This window comes from Helobdella robusta (assembly GCF_000326865.2).
Source record: "Helobdella robusta unplaced genomic scaffold HELROscaffold_38, whole genome shotgun sequence".
NCBI classification, from domain to species: Eukaryota; Metazoa; Annelida; class Clitellata; order Rhynchobdellida; family Glossiphoniidae; genus Helobdella; species Helobdella robusta.
Genome location: NW_008704829.1, coordinates 694,039 through 712,647, shown reverse-complemented (window position 1 = coordinate 712,647; position 18,609 = coordinate 694,039). Strand labels below are relative to the sequence as shown.

Sequence of the window (18,609 nt, the reverse complement as noted above, 5' to 3'; positions counted from 1 at the left end):
GTGTGTGTGTGTGCGTGTGTGTGCGTGAGTGTGTGTGTGTGTGTCTGTTTGTGTGTGTGTGAGTGTTTTAATGTGTGTGTGTGTGTGTGTTTGTGTTTGCATAGCATACCTCCACGTAAAGCGCATCCTCCATCGCATTTCACTCTCGCTAATGATGACGTAATCGTGACGTCACGATCCGTCAACATCAATAGGTGTCCTTTCCTAAAAAATATACGAGTAAAAATGAATATACATACTCCTATGGTGGTGAAGGAAAAAAAATCATTCATTTGTTCTCTTATTAATACATTCATTCATTGATTTTTCATTCTTTTATTCATTAATTCATTTATTCATTCATTCATTCACCATCCATTCAGTCATTTATTTATTCATTGGCTCATTAATTCATTCATTCATTCATTTTTTCTTTCACTTATTCGTTCGTTTGTTTATTCCTTCATGCTTTCATTTATTCATCCAATCATCTATTTATCCATCCATCTTTCAATTCGTTCACTCATTCCTTCATTCATTCATTCATCTTTAGATAGTGACATCTGGTTTCGAACGCATCTCATTTCAAAGCACTTCAGACAACATATCATTTATATTTTAAAAGAACTTTAGTGAAATATTTAACTATGAAAGCCATAGGTACAACTTTTTCAAAGTTTTAAAATATATATTTATATCAAGGATGAGTTATTATTACGGTTATAATTACAATTGTTGTTGTTATTATTAATAGTGTTATTGTTGCTGTTGCAGCTGCTGTTGTTGTAGCTGCAGTTGTTGTAGCTGCTGTTGTTGCAGCTGCTGTCATTGCAGCTGCTGTCGTTGTAGCTGCTGTTGTTGTTGCAGCTGCTGTTGTTGTAGCTGCTGTTGTTGCAGCTGCTGTCATTGCAGCTGCTGTTGTTGTAGCTGTTGTTGTTGTTGTCGTTGTTGTTGTAGCTGTTGTTGTTGCAGCTACTGTTGTTGTTGTCGCTGTTGTTGTAGCTGCTGTTGTTGCAGCTGCTGTTGTTTTAGCTGCTGTTGTTGTCGTTGTTGTTGTAGCTGTTGTTGTTGCAGCTGCTGTTGTTGTAGCTACTATTGTTGCAGCTGCTGTTGTTGTAGCTGTCGTTGTTGTTATTTTTCAGAAGTCTTCAGAAACAAAGCAGACACTGTACATGCACAAACGTTTTAGCGGTGAACCGACGAACATTGCATGTGGTAGGAGAGTGAGAGTGTGGATCTCCTTGCAATCGTACTCGGCACCTGCAGCAGAACTATCAGGCACCTTGCTCTTTAGGCCATATTTTTTTCCAGACAGGGTCAAATCATTCAACAGCTGATTGAAAGCTGAATGTTGGAAGATTAACAGATTTATCAACGGTGATTTTAAAGCGAACAAAGATAATAATCATTAACCAATCGCAAGACAGGTAGAAACTGTGAAGTAGAAGCCGGTACGAAAAAAAATTATTGCAATGACAACTAACAGTGAAAAGAAAGAGAATGCGTGTGTGTGTGTGTGTAAGAGAGAGAAAGAGAGAGGGACAGAGAGAGAGAGAGAGAGAGAGAGAGATGGAGGTAAATAGAGAGAGAAAGAGAGAGAGAGAGAGAGAGACAACAAAAAATAGAGATAAAAGTACAATGAAGTGATGGTGAAAATAAATAAGAAAAATAGAGAATCAAGGAAGAGAAAGAAAAGAGAGAGAGAGAAAGAATAGGAATGAAAGAGAGAGAGAATGAGAATGAAAGAGAGAAAGAGAGATAAAGGAAAACAGAAAGAGAAAAACAATAAAAAAATAGTAAAATAAGAAGAGATAAAAGTAGGACCGAAAAGTTAAAAAAAACTTACAATAAGATTGAGAATTATAACGAAGTACCACAGATAAAAAAAAATACAAAAAGTCGACAGATATGATGCAATGGTTCTGGGAAGATGTTTAAAAATATCCGATACGTGTTGTACCATTGCTGCGTGGATTAAAGAACATGGAGGAAGTTTTGGCTGTTTTCAAGTAATTTTTTCCACTATTTTGTTGTTCATTCTTATGTTTTTTTTCTATTTTTCAATATGTTTGCCATCAGTTCTTTTCATTTTTAGCGTTTTTTTGTTCTCACAATGTTCTTTCAATTCAGAATTACACAGATTTGTAATCCTTAGAAAATAAACTTAAACTGATAGTTACAGTTTTCATTTTCCAAAATCCCGCAAATCATTCTGAAATTTTCAAATCTAAAAATGTAGAAAACATTTATCAAAAACACACACACACAGGCACACATACACACAATAAATCTACACATCTCACACGTGTGATAGTTGTGGATCTCTTGGTGTTCGAACCCGTAACTACAACTGCATAACCAGACGCTTTAACCGCCCAGCCACACAAAATTTTTCAAAATTCATTCCAAAATTTCCGAAAATAACTCTATTATATAGCTTTAATAAAATTATTCAATTCTTATAATTATGTTAGACAATCATAAAAAAAAACAATTTTGTTTGCCATTAATTATAAAAAACAACCTTTCAACAACATTCTCCTAACAAAAATTACCCTATAAAAACCATTCACTTGGTCGAAATGATGTTATGATGTTATGCACACTCCATTCGAAAACACGTTCCGTGATTTTATTTCAACCTTTGAAACTTTCTGCAACTGAAGACCAAATTGTGCTAATGAATTAATTAATCTCTTGATCCTGAAAATTTATAATGTACGTATATATGCATGTATGTAGAAACTACAACATAACGAGCGTTCAGCCAGAGTCTTTAGAGGAAGAGTTTCCGTCAACGAGTCTTTCGGCCCTTTAGCTTCCTAACACTCTCGAGAAACAGGGCCACATGCAGAGATCAGTTGGATGTCTCTTGCTGAACAAACAATTTGCCTCGCTTTGAAATCACCTCCTTTCATACTGAAAAATTGTGTAGTAGTGCCAGACAGTTCAAACGCAAGTGAAATCTCCGCCCTATCGATTACGAAAAAAACTAGTATGGTAATTATAAGGACATAGCACCCACATCTGGAATTATAATTATAACAATAATAAAAATAATAATAATAACATTAATAATAATAAAATAATAATAAAAGAATTATGTGTAAGCATTACCGTGGTTTATGGCACAATTATAGCGGGTGAATCTTCTATTATTAGTAGTCATCATGTGTGTGTGTGTGCATGTGTTTGTGTGCGTGTGTGTGTGTGTACGTGTGTATGTGTGTACAGTTTGTTATAATGCTCGCTTGTTCTTGGAGAAATTCTTTCTGTTTCTGTAAACTCGCTCGCTCAACGTTAAATGACTCGATACTGATTATGTACGTAAAATAATGATGAGAGATGACTCTAAATAGCGACTTTGGTGTGTTGAGTATTAGCTAGTGTTTGAAATGTTTCAAAGTTTAATAGTCGAAATCGAACTAGAAACGACTCGCCCATTAATGTTGATAATAATTTTGTGTTGTTTAATATCCTAGACAGCAGACAAAAAAAAGACAAAAACCGGAAGTAAAATTTTTGTAGCGCAGAGCATTCGGACTTCATCAGCCGGACATCACACGGTTTGACTGTCGGTCTTTTATTGAATCATGCAAACCTAATGTGGTCATAATGACGTCACGTGTTCATTTTTTGCGGAAAGGGATGGTGATGGCCAATCAACCAACCATCCATCTAACCAATCAACCATCCAACTAACCATTCAACCATCCAACTAACCAGCCAGCCATATGAACAATCAACTAACTAATCAATCAACCAGCTATACAACCAACCAACCAACCAGCCAGGCCAATCGACCAACCAACCAACCGACCAACCAACCAACCAGCATTATTTGCATCATCATCAAGCAAATAATTGGATATAGTACGGTGCGTTTCTACACGATGTTGCTCCTTTATGGCATTAATTACAGGGTGGTCACACCGGCATGTGTATGCGTGTGCGTGTGTATATGCGTGTAAGTGTGTGTTTGCATGTGTGTGTGAGTGTGTGTGTGCGTGTGTGTGTTTGTGTGTGTGTTTGTATGTTATGGAGACGTTTGTTGGTCCTTAAAGTAGAGTTGTTTGTATGTTCATGTGTGTGTGTGTGTGTGAGTGTATGTGTGTGTGGTGTGTGTGCGCGTGTGTGTGCTATCTTATAAACATCAGATTATATATATATATATATATATATAATCTATATATATAATATATATAATCTATATATATAATATATATAATCTATATAATATATATACATATATATATATATATATATATATATAGCTACAATACTTAAGTAATGTATTTTTTAGTGTGACTATTTATAAACAAAAACATACGTAATCATTCTATATTTAGATTACTATATATGCATGCATACATGTACTAAAATTATTAAAATTATCACTCTCTTTTTCTCTCTCTCTCTCTATATATATATATATATATATATATGTGTGTGTGTGTGTGTGTGTGTGTAAAGAAAAGAATAAAAAGGAAGAGAGAGGGAGAGAGAGAGAGAGAGAGATGGAAACACACGGAAGTATACAAGCATCACCCTTAATTATCATTATTTTGCTACATTCCCTATAAACAAATCTTTCTAAATACGCAATTGTTCTCTATGTTCTCTAAATGTTCATTGTTTTACATGTAGGTATGCAATACAACAAAACACAATACAATGCATACAATACTAATAATCCAGACAAATACAAAGCAGAATACATTACAATACAATACAATTTATAGTTGAAGAAAAAATCTTTAGTCTAATTAACCTATGTTATATCCGGCTCCTTATTCGTATAAATTGACCGGTCGGATATTTCGAAATTCGATCAAGTGGATAATTTATTGTACCGTACATTTATATTTGGGCTGAAAATACTTCTCTCTCTTTCTCTCTCTTTCCCTCTCTCTCTCTTTCTCTCTCTTGTTCTCTTTCAATGGCTTCAATGGCTTTTTCATTCTCTCTCTCTCACTCTCTTTCTCTCTCTCTCTCTCTCTCTCTCTCTCTTTCTCTCTCTCTTATAAAAAATACAATTCAAAACAATGCAATACAACTCGATACAATGACGAAATGCTGCAAAACAGCAAACCTTTCTTTTTCTCCCTCTCACTCTCTCTCTCTCTTTCTTTCTTTCTTTCTCTCTTTCTCTCTTTCTTTATTTTTTTCTTTCTCTTTTTATCTCTTTCTCTCTTTATTTCTCTTTCTCGCTTTATCTCTTTCTTTCTCTTTGTGTGTGGTATGTATATATATATGTATATGCATCTCTTCATTTAATTGTATTCACGGCAAAATTTTTAGTAATGACTAATAAAGTTCAGTTGCTTCGGGATAATTTAATTAATTAATTTGATTGGTTTGATTAATAAAATTAGTTAATTAATTATTTTATTTTTATTTTAATTTAAAAAGTAGTCGTAATTAATAATAATTTATAAAACTCAATTAAATAATAATTATATACAATAAATAGTTGATACAAATTTCTTTTACAGAGAATCATTATTTAGTAATTCCAAAATTTATCACAGCAACAACAACAACATCAACAACAACAACGTTAATAACAACAATAACAACAATGATAATAACAACAAGTAATAAAAATAATAATAGTAAATTAATATTTAAATCCGTGTTGTTGTTGTTGTTGTTGTTGTTGTTGCGGTGGTGATAATCATCATCGTCATCGTCGTCGTCAAAGTACAATGATGTCACAGATGACGTCATACTCGTCTAGACATTTCGGTCCTTACCGTTTTCAGTCACAAAATCATCATAACTATCTGGAATTATTCGATAATAACAATAAGAATAATAATGATAATAATAATAATAATGTTTTTTCTTCCAATAATATCAACAATATAATCTATGACATTGGGGTAACAACGGTTAACTACATCAACAACAACAACAACAATAAAAACAACAACAATTTCATTAACGACAACAGCAACACCGACAACAACTTCATCTTTCGAACAACATCAGCCAACAACGACAACTTATACTACTACCACCACCAAAACAACAACAACTACCACAACAGCAACAACTACTACCACAACAGCAACAACTACTACTACCACAACAGCAACAACTACAACAGCTACTACCACAACAACAACAACAACGACAACACGGATTACACATTCCTGTTATTAATAATAGTCCCGCTATGGATTATAATTGGGAACGTTTTTGTCATGTTAGCAGTTCTGAGGTTCAGGAATTTGAACAATCTCCTGAACACGGTGATTGCAAGTCTGGCGATGACAGATTTCCTGCTGGCTGTATTCGTCGTGCCCTGTGGGATTCTACAATTGGTGAGTTTGTTTCATTGCTGGTGGGGGTGGTCGTGGTGGTGTGGTGGTGATTGTAGTGGTGATGGTAATGGTGGTGGTGATAAATATATAGAAGATGATAATGACGACAACGATGATGACGATGATGATGATAAGGATGGAGCTGGAGCTGGAGCTGAAGACGATGATGTCTATGAAGATGGAGAGGAGACAATTTGCAGATAAGAGACACGTTGAATCGGGCAATATAATATATTTTCCCAACAAGCAGTTGCCGTTGTTTCAATTTTGATTTTGTAGCTGTTGTTTATGTTGTTGTTGTTGTTGTTATTATTGTTATTATTATTATTATTATTATTAGTAGTAGTAGTAGTAGTAGTAGTAGTATAGTAGTAGTAGTAGTAGTAGTAGTAGTAGTAGTAGTAGTAGTAGTAGTAGTAGTAGTAGTAGTAGTAGTAGTAGTAGTAGTAGTAGTAGTAGTAGTAGTGTAGTAGTAGTAGTGTAGTAGTAGTAGTAGTAGTAGTAGTAGTAGTAGTAGTAGCAGTAGCAGTAGTAGTAGTAGTAGTAGTAGTAGTAGTAGTAGTAGTAGTAGTAGTAGTAGTAGTAATGTTTAAGAAGATGGTGCAGTATTATTTATGGCAAAGCCCAAACAAACATTATTAATTGATTTAATGTGTTTCATGTAATTGTGTTTTGAATGTTAATGATAATGTTGTTGTTGTTGTTTTAGTTGCTGTTGTTGTTGTTGTGGTCGTAATAGTAGTAGTAGTTGTTGTTGTGGTTGTAGTAGTAGTAGTTGTAGTAGTTGTTGTTGTTTTTATAAGATGTAGGTAGTTAGCGTCTTCTTCTGTTGATATTTTTGTTGTTGTTGTTGTTTTATTTTGATAACGATGAAATTGTCGTTGTATTATTATCATTATCATTATTTTTATTATTATCATTATCATTATTATTATTATTATTATTATTATTATTATTATTATTATTATTTATGTTGTTATTATTCCCTCCTAAGCGAGCATCATTAATCAAAAAACCTGTCAGCAGTGAATGAAAAAAAATTGAAAAAACTGCAGAAGCAACAACAACAACAACAACAACAACAACAACAACAACAACAATAATAATAATTACAATACTAATAAAGATGACGATGATAACGAGATGACGATGATGAATACAATATGAAATATTTTTTTTTGCAGTCAAAACAAGACAAAGCAAAAATTACAAAAAGCCATCTAAAGCCCCAACATTGTTTAAACATTCATTCAAATTATAATATATAGTTGTGTAGAGATTTTTATCTATCCCGATAGACTAACATCATCGTCGTCATCATCATCGCCATAGTTATGTTTCAGGAGCGCACATTCATTCAGCAAGACGATACTTAGAACTTGTCTTGATTTTTTTCTTCACTAAACAATAAGTCTGTCTACGAGTTAAAAGAAACTTCTTTTTATTTAAAAATTTAAGTTATAAAATATTTTAAAATAAGTAGGTTAGGTGAACGTGTTGTTGTTGTTGTTATTGTGGTTGTTGTTAAGGTGGTGGTGGTGGTTGTTGTTGTAGCTGTTGTTGTTGCGTTATAACTGATGTGTGTCATCATTCGTGTAAAAATGTTCGATGTAATATAAAATATACTTAGCATCCTTCTGAGGTGTAGTTAAATTCATTAAGACACTTCATATGACGTCAGATATACATCATATTTATCTATTGGTGCAAACGTACATACAAACAGTCATACATACATACATACGTACATACATACATACATACATACATACATACATACATACATACATACATACATACATACATACATACATATATACATACATGCATGCATGCATGCATACATACATACATACATACATACATACATACATACATACATACATACATACATACATACATACATACATGCATACATACATACATACATACATACATACAAACAAACATACATACATTATTATAAGAGCCATGTATGATCAGTTATCATCAGCAGCAAATCTTGCTAGATGGAAGGTAGCAGGAGAAGCTAAGTGTAGCTGATGTGGAGAAATGGAAACGGTGGCCCACGTAATGGCTTCTTGCTGGTACGCACTCAGTCCTGGACAATGCACGTGGAGGTACAACAAAGTATTGAAAGTAGTGGTGTAACTCATCTCCAATGTTTGTGACGAGGCAAATTCAAGACGACCGTGCAAACTAAGAAAAATCTATTTCCTAAGAGAGGGTGAGTTGGAGCAAACACCGAGAAATGAAGTTCGCAACAGAAGAAGTATTTTTGATAACGGCAGAGATTGGAAGGTCATGGCAGATTTGGAGGGCATGGGGATCTACCCATCGTTCATAAAGGATACAGACACTGTTTATTTTAGTCGAACTGACTGTACCGTATGAGGCTAATATAGCAGCAAGCCACGCTACAAAACAGCCAAGTATGAAGAGCTTGTTAGTGAGATAGGTCAACGTGGGTTGAGGTGCTTGTTGTACGCAGTTGAGGTCGTGCAAGAGGTCTTGCTGGTTAATCAGTGTACAGATTTTTGAAGGATTTAGGTTTGGCAGGTAAAAAACGATCGAGTTGTTTGAAGAACATAGGACATACAGCCAAACAAGCTTCTCACTGAAGATGGTTATGTCGGAAGAAAAAGGAATGCGAGTTTAAATAGTTAACAGACGAGCTCGTTTGCACGTAAGGCTTCCCATTACTCAACACTCCCAGATTCGGCTTAGCGTCTTACTTGGCTCGTCGATGTAACTCACATCGTAATATGTTCATATGTGAACTGTCTGGCACTACTACACAATTTTTCAGTATGAAAGGAGGTGATTTCAAAGCGAGGCAAATTGTTTGTTCAGCAAGAGACATCCAACTGATCTCTGCATGTGGCCCTGTTTCTCGAGAGTGTTAGGAAGCTAAAGGGCCGAAAGACTCGTTGACGGAAACTCTTCCTCTAAAGACTCTGGCTGAACGCTCGTTATGTTGTAGTTTCTACATACATGCATATATGCGTGCATATGGCAGAGACTGGTGTATATATGTCTCATCAAAGACATCCTTCCTTAGCATTCAAACTCAAGCGCTGCATCAACATTACACCATCAAAATTTTTTAATTACACTAAAAAATTCTAGTTAATTTATTTTAAATCTTTTCGTTAAGAGATCTTTCTCTACTAAGTTGGTTTTGTTTCGGTTTGGGTTCTCAGTTTTTCACATTGCATGCATTCATAGTGCCAGGCACCTTAACTCTTATTTTTGTTACTGCTTCAGCTGTGATCTTTGATTTTAACCAAGCAACTGAGTATGTTTTAAAAAAAATAATTTAAAAAAGGCACTTACTAAGACTGTCACATCTAATTTTACTTTTTTTCGGTATCAAAGAGCTTAAATAAAGCTTAAATATAAATAAATAAAAGAACTAGTTCAAAAAAATTTTAGAAAAAGTTCGGTTACAAATTGCGTCTCCTTTTAATCTATAAGATACAGAACAAAACTAAATAACCACATAATATTAATAACAAGAATAAAAAGAAGAAGAAGAAGAAAAATAACACGTCAATTGGTTAGATCAATTGATGTCAACATCAATAAACTCTCAAAGGATAAATATTATAAATAGAAACATCAGTAATTAAGTAATTGATGAAAATATATTGTCTTTGAAAAAAAATAATAAAAATTAAATTGTTTTTTTTTATAAATAATTATGAATGAATGAACGAACGAACGAACGAATGAATGATTGAATAAATAAATGAATGAAAGTGCAAATAAATAAATGATTGAAAGTATGTGGTATGAATAAATCAATCAATAGACGAACAATAGAATAAATGAATAATTAAATTTAAAGAGTAATCTCCTAACCCATACCAAAAATCACCATTAGTTAAGTTTAATGCAGACGCACAAATCACAATCGTGAAAAGCCCTGCCATCCGGTGCAATGATTTTCACAGCTTCGCCAATTCTCTCTTCACTGAGGTTTGAATCTTTGAACGAGTACTTAAACAGTCTATGCAAATCAACTGTATCGACAGACATGTCAACCGGACATCTGTAATTGAATTCTCTAACTATACTAACATTATTTTCAATTAATTCGTCCTTTATTGTTGTTGAAGTCAATGATGAATATGGTTTGAATGAGTTCGCTAGCTTGACCATTGAATGGTTATCTGTAACGTTCGCTAGAATCAGGAGACCATCCTCTGATCTTAACCACTGACCAAAACATTTTTTGTAAAATTGTGCTCTGGATTGTTTGTTCAGGAAGTATATAACGTGTAATGCTAGGACTACGTCAATTTCTTTGTTTGGGAGATTTTTGAGATTTAAATTGTTTTTTGTGGAACTTGGTTCGTTTGTTCGTTCGTCGTTGTGGTCATCGTACAACTGCATGTATTCCCCAATGGACATCTCATGGATTTCAGAATTCAGCTTGTCACCGAAGTTACTGTGTAAATTTGCTTTCAGTTCCAACACGCAGTCGTGATTCACCTCAACGGCGATGAGCGTTTTCAAATTCGGCAGACACCTCCGAATAAATTCGATATCGTATTCGCCGTATCCAGTCCCGACCGACAGGCAAGTAGTCGCGCGATCGAGCACCGGGTATTCGTTCGATAATCGGTCCATCAACTTTTGCAAAACTTCCAACTCGTTGTGACGTCTCCTGTAGAGTTTCAACATGTCTGGATAGGTCTCTTGAAACGCCATTTTTTGTTGTTGTAAATATTTCTTTCTTTCTCTCTTTCTCTCTTTCTTTATCTCTCTCTTTCTTTCTCTTTCTATTTCTCTCTCCTTTTCTTAGTTTGGTATACCGATTCAGCTAGATTTCTGTAATTAAATCATTTGTTAAAGATTAATATTGGATATAAAATAAATAGTAAAACTAAATATCTAAACTTTATGAATGAATGAATTGATGAATGAATTGATTGATGGATGGATTAAAATGAATTGATGGATCCATCGATGGATCAATGAATAAATGAAATACTTTACATTAATTTTAATATAAATTTATAAAAAAAAAAAACTATTCAAACCTGTTAAACAAAACATCATTTTGTATAAAAACACGGCTTCCATATGCAAACTACAAAACCGGTTAACAAGCAATATTATTATATTATAATTAATATTATATTATATACTATTATATTATATATATATTACATTATAATATAACGGTTACTCTAACTAAGAAATTTTGTTAACATTAGCTGCAACGGGTTTTTCCCCATTAGTTCATTTATTCTGCTGTTATGGTCGGTCTTATCCAAATTAAAGGGTAAGAATGAATGAATGAATGAATGAATGAATGAATGAATGAATGAATGAATGAATGAATGAATGAATGAATGAATGAATGAATGAATGAATGAATGAATGAATGAATGAATGAACGAACGAACGAACGAACGAACGAACGAACGAACGAACGAACGAATGAACGAACGAACGAATGAATGGCTAGATGGATGTATTGATGAATGGCTGGATGAATGTATGACTGAATTTATCGGTTATAGATAGTTTGAATGAATGAGTGAACGAACGGACGAACGAAAGAATGGATGCATGCATGAGTAGATGAATGAATGAATAAAAAGAAAGAAAATAATGAATGAATTTGAAAAATCAATAGCATTGTGTTGTAAGGAAACTTTCTTTTTGCGGATCATTCATTCGTTCGTTCGTTCGTTCGTTCATTCATTTATTCAATCATTCAAATTATTTTCATATTCCTGTATGTATAACAATTATTTCGTAATTGAATAACATCAATTAACGAATTAACATTAAAAGTAGATTTTTAATTATCAAACTACTTTTCAATTAATTGAATTGAATTTCAAAAATTTAAATTTGAATTTTGAAAACTAGAAAAAAATCCACAACATTCTTAACACATTTTCAATTGCATGTCAGCGCTTCAAGCTATTACGCTTGACCACTCTTAATTCACAGATATCATTAATTAGATTGAAAGATTTTTAATTATGTATAGTTTCAATGTTATATTATATATTATATAATAAATTATAGCATATAAATATTATATAAATTATAATATATAAATATTATATAAAATATAGTATATAAATATTATATAAAATATAGTATATAAATATTATATAAATTATAATATATAAATATTCTATTATATTATATTTTTATATCCACTTATCATCATCAGCTCCTCACTATGTTATCAGTATGCTAAGCTGTCAGTTACATGATTGACTATTTCAATGAAATGAGTAACCTTTTTTGGTATCTTGTTAATTTTTCTTAGTGAATTTCTTTTTGAATTCTTAGTAATTAGTGAATTATTAAATTCTTAGTAAATTGTGAATTCTTAGTTAATTCTTAGTAATTTCTTAGTGAATTTCTTTTTGAATTCTTAGTAATTAGTGAATTCTTAGTAATTAGTGAATTATTAAATTCTTAGTAAATTGTGAATTCTTAGTTAATTCTTAGTAATTTCTTAGTGAATTTCTTAGTGAATTTCTTAGTGAATTTCTTAGTGAATTTCTTACTTATTCAGAAGAATCAATCACACGGTATAGGTAGTTTACGTGGGTATGTAGAGTCAAACTATCGCATAAACACACACAAACACACATACACACAAACACACACACATATACGTACACAAATATACACGTACACAAACAAACTCACTCACACACACAAACATAGTCACACACACACACACACATACACAAACATACTCCCACACACATACACAAACACACATACAAACATACATACACAAATACACACATACACACGCAAACAAACACACATACACCCACTAAGATCTCTTTACGTTCTAACCAGTAACAACTGAAACACTAGGGCAAGGCGTCTTGCATTTTGCTAAAAAAATAACCTTCTTACTTGCACCTATTGGAGTCATGCTTGTGTGTTTGTTTGTTTGTTTTCTAACAAGAATTTTTAAATAATAATAATAATGTAATAAAAATTAATTAATTTATAATAGCGACCCATCAGGCACTTCAAACATAATGTTTAAAACTTAATTGCAGGCTAACATTAAGTAAAATGTTTATTCGTATTTGAGGCTAACATAGAAGAACTTGCAAACTTCAAAGAAGTGCTTCACAAATTAGAGAGGAAGACTCTCTCTTTCTCTTTCTCTCTCTCTCTCTCTCTCTCTCTCTCTCTCTCTCTCTGTGTGTGTGTGTGTGTTTGTGTGTGTGTATTGATACGATAATTGAATAGATAGAGAATTAATTAATTAATTGTTATACTCTCAAAGTTTGTTCGTAGAGAATTAATTGTTATACTCTCTGTGAGTTGTGGGTAGATTACCTTGGAGTAAAAGTAATTACACTAACACGATTCGAACACCTAATTAAATATTTTTAACTGTTTAGTTAATAAATAAAGTTTAACTCACACAAAAACTAGTGCACTTAGAATGAGAAATATTTTGTACGTGAAATAGAACAGTTAAACAGCCATTATTAATTTGTGATTGACTGAATTTTAATTTAAAAACAACTTAGTTGCATGTATGATATATTTATGCCTCTAGGACTGCATTGTTGTTTAAATGAAAATTTAATTTACGAAAAAAATTAAAAACTTCGAGGTATGTTTGTGTGTGTCGAAGCGTGAATTGTGTTGATCAATCTCAATTTGGTATCATCATACTCAATCGCACTCCAGTGAAACCAAACTAATTGAAATTCATCAAATGCAGGTGTTGGGTCAATGGCCTCTCGGATTTTCCGCATGTCTGGCTTGGACAGGTCTTGACGTCATCCTATCTACGTCATCGATCATGCACCTCTGCGCCATCGCTATTTATAGATACCGGGGCATCGCCCACCCCCTCCACACCAGGAGTTCTTCCCGGAAGTTCAGTCTGGTGGCGGCCCTGGTGGTGCCAGCGTGGGTCGTATCTGTGGCGTTGTCCATACCCTTCATAGTGCAAGCCACTCTGCACGAATCCTACGTTCTTAAAAGCATTGAGAAGACGGTGGGCGATGAAGTTGAAGAGGAATCGATTGATGGCCGGGGTTTCCAAAATAATTGTTCAGAAAACGAGCTTCGCAGCGAAACTCAAATGTTCGTCAAAGACGTTGATTATTTAGACACGCTGTCAAATTTTTTCAACCAAACTTCTAAAAAATTCATTGAAGACGACGATGATGTTACTACAAAAGTTTCTACCGACATCGAAAGTTTCGATGAAGTAACTCAGAGCGCAGAAGTTAAGCACTGCGGGATCTTCAACCACACATTTGCAGTGTACTCATCGCTCGTGTCCTTCTTCATTCCACTGACGATCATGGTGTTCGCTGACATTGGCTCCATAAAAATTCTCAGAGAGAACGTGCTAGCGCGACACGATTTGAAGAAAACAAAATCGCTCAAAATTCTGGGAGATAATTTAAAAGTGAAACAACAAAATTTTCGCGAAAAATTTTTTCCTAAGAAACCTTTGCCGATGAATTCGAAGATTAAAAACAATTCCTTCGAAGTTGCCTCCATCGGCACGCTCATGTCTCCCATCACCCCAAACATCGAGATCACTTCAGATGAATTTGCAGCCAGGAAGCAGACGCTGCAACAACAGTTGCCGTTGTCGCAACACCACTTGAGTCGATCGCCACTGCCAGTTGAGCATTTGAAACAGACAGCTCCTCACTCGCAACTTCAATATTTGCAACTGCAACAGCACACAACATCTGAAAGACGACAAAACTTGCGCGAGCTCAAAAGTTGTTTTCAACGAAAAACTTCCCTCACAATTTCGAACAATAAAAAAAACAGCAAACCAAACGATTCGAAACAATTACCAATTAATTTTTTTCCAGGTAAGAACAAAAAGAAAAATGACACTAAATCAAAATATTTAACTACAACTTCACTACTGTCGAGTTATTCCAAACAAAAGAGCCAACCGGTTTTTGCAGATAAAAAATTATTGAACTCCTCAACATCAACAGACAGTCAAAAAATTTTTCATAAAAAATCTACAAACAAGCCCTCCAATAACGAACTTTTAATTTTCAAGCAAATATTCTCAACGAAACCGAAATCCAAACAGCTTCAAACGACAAAACTATCAAGAAATCAGAACCCATCGATCGATTCGTCAATATACAGCCTGGACAACGACTACATCAAGTTTGAAAACTCAATCCTAGAACAACAATCATCACTTTTAGCAAAAATAACTCCCCAGGTCAGCATCAGCAACACAAACAACGAAAGCAGTAGCAACAACAACCCCATCTTTTCTATCAACGTCGCCAGAGCAGAATACGAAACGGCGACCTCGCTCATCCGACCACGGACTCGATCCTTGGTCTACATGGAAATGCTTGCCTCCAGCAGGTCTGCTCACGTCAGCGGTCGCGAGAAGAGGGCAGAAAAAACTCTTATCTGGGTATTCTTGGCATTTGTAGCTCTCTGGCTACCATTCTTCTGTGCCAATCTATCTTACGGTATTTGTGGCTTGAGTAATTCGGCCGCAGATTCAAGTGTTAATCATAAAAATGAATTTAAATCGCTTACAAATCTATATTACAGACATCATAACCAGAAGGAACCAAGCGATACAAACAACAACCAGGTTGTTAACACGCACAATTCGAACAGGCGATGGTTAAACAAAAAAGTTCTTCAATCAACAGTTTCCTTCTTAAAGCAGAACTCACCCGACGGCATTTCTAACTACGAAGACAACCTCAACGAAACAAAAACCTGCTCAAATGGTTTTCATAGAAGCAAGAAAAATAAAACAATTCACAAGCCGATATACTGCAACGTACCTCCGGAAATCATTACAATCTTCACCTGGCTTGGCTACCTCTCCAGTGGAGTCAACCCCTGCATCTACACACTTCTCAATAAGGATTTCAGGAATGCATTCAAAAATATTCTGCTCTGCAAGTCAGGTCGTCCCAGTAAAACGCACAACCGCCAAAAAAATTATCTGCCAGGAGATGCGAGAAATTTGCGAAGGACCAACGATTCCAACGCCAACAAACCGAGCAACCTTTCAAAAGAGTACAACAGCGCTGATAAATAGGACCCAACAAACAACCTCAACACATGAGAACTGAACATTCATAACATCTACTACCACAACCAACAGCAGCCGCAACAATAGCAGCAGCAGCAACAACAACAACAGCAACAAAAACAATAACGTATTTACGTCTGCTAAAACAATTTCCTATTAACCAAGCCTCCTTCTCAATGATGTGATAACGCAGATGTTGATGAACTAAATGACATCACTGAAATCCATCAAACCTACAAAGACATTTTATCTCAAATGCCATGTAGCAATAAGAACGAACAGAGAAGCATTAATCTACAAACAGTAGAAACAATACACGCACAAACACAACGTATACAAACATGTATTTATAACATATTACATATATAAAAATTGCATGTATAATTTATAATACTGCATAGATTCCAAGAAACTCCGCTTGGATAGATCGATGCCATGTTGTTATTGTGACTTCGTGGAGAGCTGTTATAGAATGAGAAGGATGTTCAAGTTTTTCCATAACTCTACAATCTAAATTAGTTTTTGACACACTCTCCTCTTACTTTTACTCTCTCTCTCTCTCTTTCTTTCTCTTATTCTCTCTTTCTTTCTCTTTCTCTCTCTTTCTTTCTCTCTTTCTCTTTCTTTATGAAAGGAAAAACGTGTAAAAACGGTTTTGTCGCACAAAGCTTCATTATTCATCAGTAAAATCAAAATTTAATAATTTAAATTTTAACTAGCGACTATTTCAAATTTTTTGCTACAAAATGGCAGTGTAAAACTACAACCTTTTCTATGTTTTGCTATTTCGAAAACAATTTTCAATTCTTTTTTAATTAATTTTTTTTAAGTTGAGACAATTAAACGTATTATACTCATTCGTATATGGGTATATATCTAGTTATAATCAATTGTGTAATGTTGTGTATATGAATTTATGTGTGTTGAAATAAAAAAAAAATACTTTCAAGATTGTTGTTGTTTTAAAATGATTAAAGTTTTATTTTTTTTAACATAGAAGACCAGTACTAGATAACAAAATGTATAAACCAAATCTACTTTGCAATTTACTTTTTAAATACAGTTCAAGACACATTTTCAAACAGACACCACACATTTTCAGACAGACACCAACTGTAGCCCACACACACACACACACACACACACACACACACACACACACAACACACACACACATACACACACTCGCACACAAATTCTCTACACGTTGCCTTGAGTGGGCAAACATTTGACAATCACAAAAGCCACCACTCCAAAAAACTCATCGTTTCGCCATTTTTACGTGTGTGCGTATGTGCGTGCGTACGTGCGTGTGTGTGTGTGCGTGTGTGTGTGCGTGTGTGTGTGCGTGACATGGAATTTACACACAAGCCAAGTCAACGAAGATATAAATTCTAATTCTTCTCGCTCGTGAAAGGATTAAAATTGACAAAGTTACCAGTGGCAGTCGTGTGAAAAACAAGGTGAAGCATGTACATTTTGAGTTTAGAAGATTTTGTTTGTTTGTTTCTTTGTATAAAATGTTTTAATATATAAAATATAAATGTTTATTCATTCATTCATTCATTCATTCATTCATTCATCCACTCATTCACTCACTCATTCATTCAATAATCCATTCATTCATTCATTCATTCATTCATTCATTCATCCATCCATGCATCATCTACCCATTCAAACAAACAAAAACTCATAATCTGTCATTGTTAAAATTAAGTGGACAACTTTGAATAGTAGGGAGGGTGAGACCCTACTTCTTGCTCGCCGCACAGCTTTTTGCTGTTAAAAACAAATACAAACATGTGTTTATTGAACTGCTGATAACCCCCTTTTTAAATTCCCTACCAAATATGGTTATAATTCATATGGGCTACATAATTCACACTGCATACATATCTCCAGATGAATGGAAAGCACATTTTAACGATCCTACATAAGCCGTAGGGTTAAGGCTTATAATAAATGAATGATGGCTGAATTGTTTTGCTGTCTGTCGATTTATATTTGTTGTATAATATATTTATTATTATTTGTTTTTCAATAGTTATCTATTTGTTTGTTTGTGAATGAATGAATGTTTGAATGAATGAATGAATGAACGAACGAACGAACGAACAAACGAACGAACAAACGAATGAATGAACAAATGAACAAACGAAGAGAAGAGTAGATAAATGAATAAATGCTGAATAAACGAATGAACGAAAGAATGAACGAACGAACAAATGA

At 34.0% G+C, this 18,609-nt stretch overlaps 3 protein-coding genes across 3 annotated transcripts; 1 reads left to right on the top strand and 2 right to left on the bottom strand.

Annotated features, from left to right (window-relative positions):
- Positions 1-671: 671 nt before the first annotated feature.
- On the bottom strand, positions 672-3,593 carry HELRODRAFT_176523 (hypothetical protein; the record flags this gene model as incomplete). The annotated part of the gene is made up of 4 exons (XM_009023871.1): positions 672-906; positions 1,185-1,323; positions 2,807-3,006; positions 3,538-3,593. 4 exons carry the CDS (start codon positions 3,591-3,593, stop codon positions 672-674), a joined length of 630 nt encoding a protein of 209 aa, XP_009022119.1.
- A 6,597-nt stretch (positions 3,594-10,190) lies between these two features.
- HELRODRAFT_176522 (hypothetical protein) lies at positions 10,191-11,024 on the bottom strand (the record flags this gene model as incomplete). Its single annotated transcript, XM_009023870.1, has 1 exon — positions 10,191-11,024. The coding sequence occupies one exon, from the start codon at positions 11,022-11,024 to the stop codon at positions 10,191-10,193; it is 834 nt and encodes a 277-aa protein (XP_009022118.1).
- Positions 11,025-14,040: 3,016 nt separating this feature from the next.
- HELRODRAFT_113547 (hypothetical protein) lies at positions 14,041-16,468 on the top strand (the record flags this gene model as incomplete). Its single annotated transcript, XM_009023869.1, has 4 exons — positions 14,041-14,325; positions 14,566-14,852; positions 15,687-15,837; positions 16,108-16,468. The coding sequence occupies 4 exons, from the start codon at positions 14,041-14,043 to the stop codon at positions 16,384-16,386; spliced, it is 1,002 nt and encodes a 333-aa protein (XP_009022117.1). The 3' UTR covers positions 16,387-16,468.
- Positions 16,469-18,609: the final 2,141 nt, after the last annotated feature.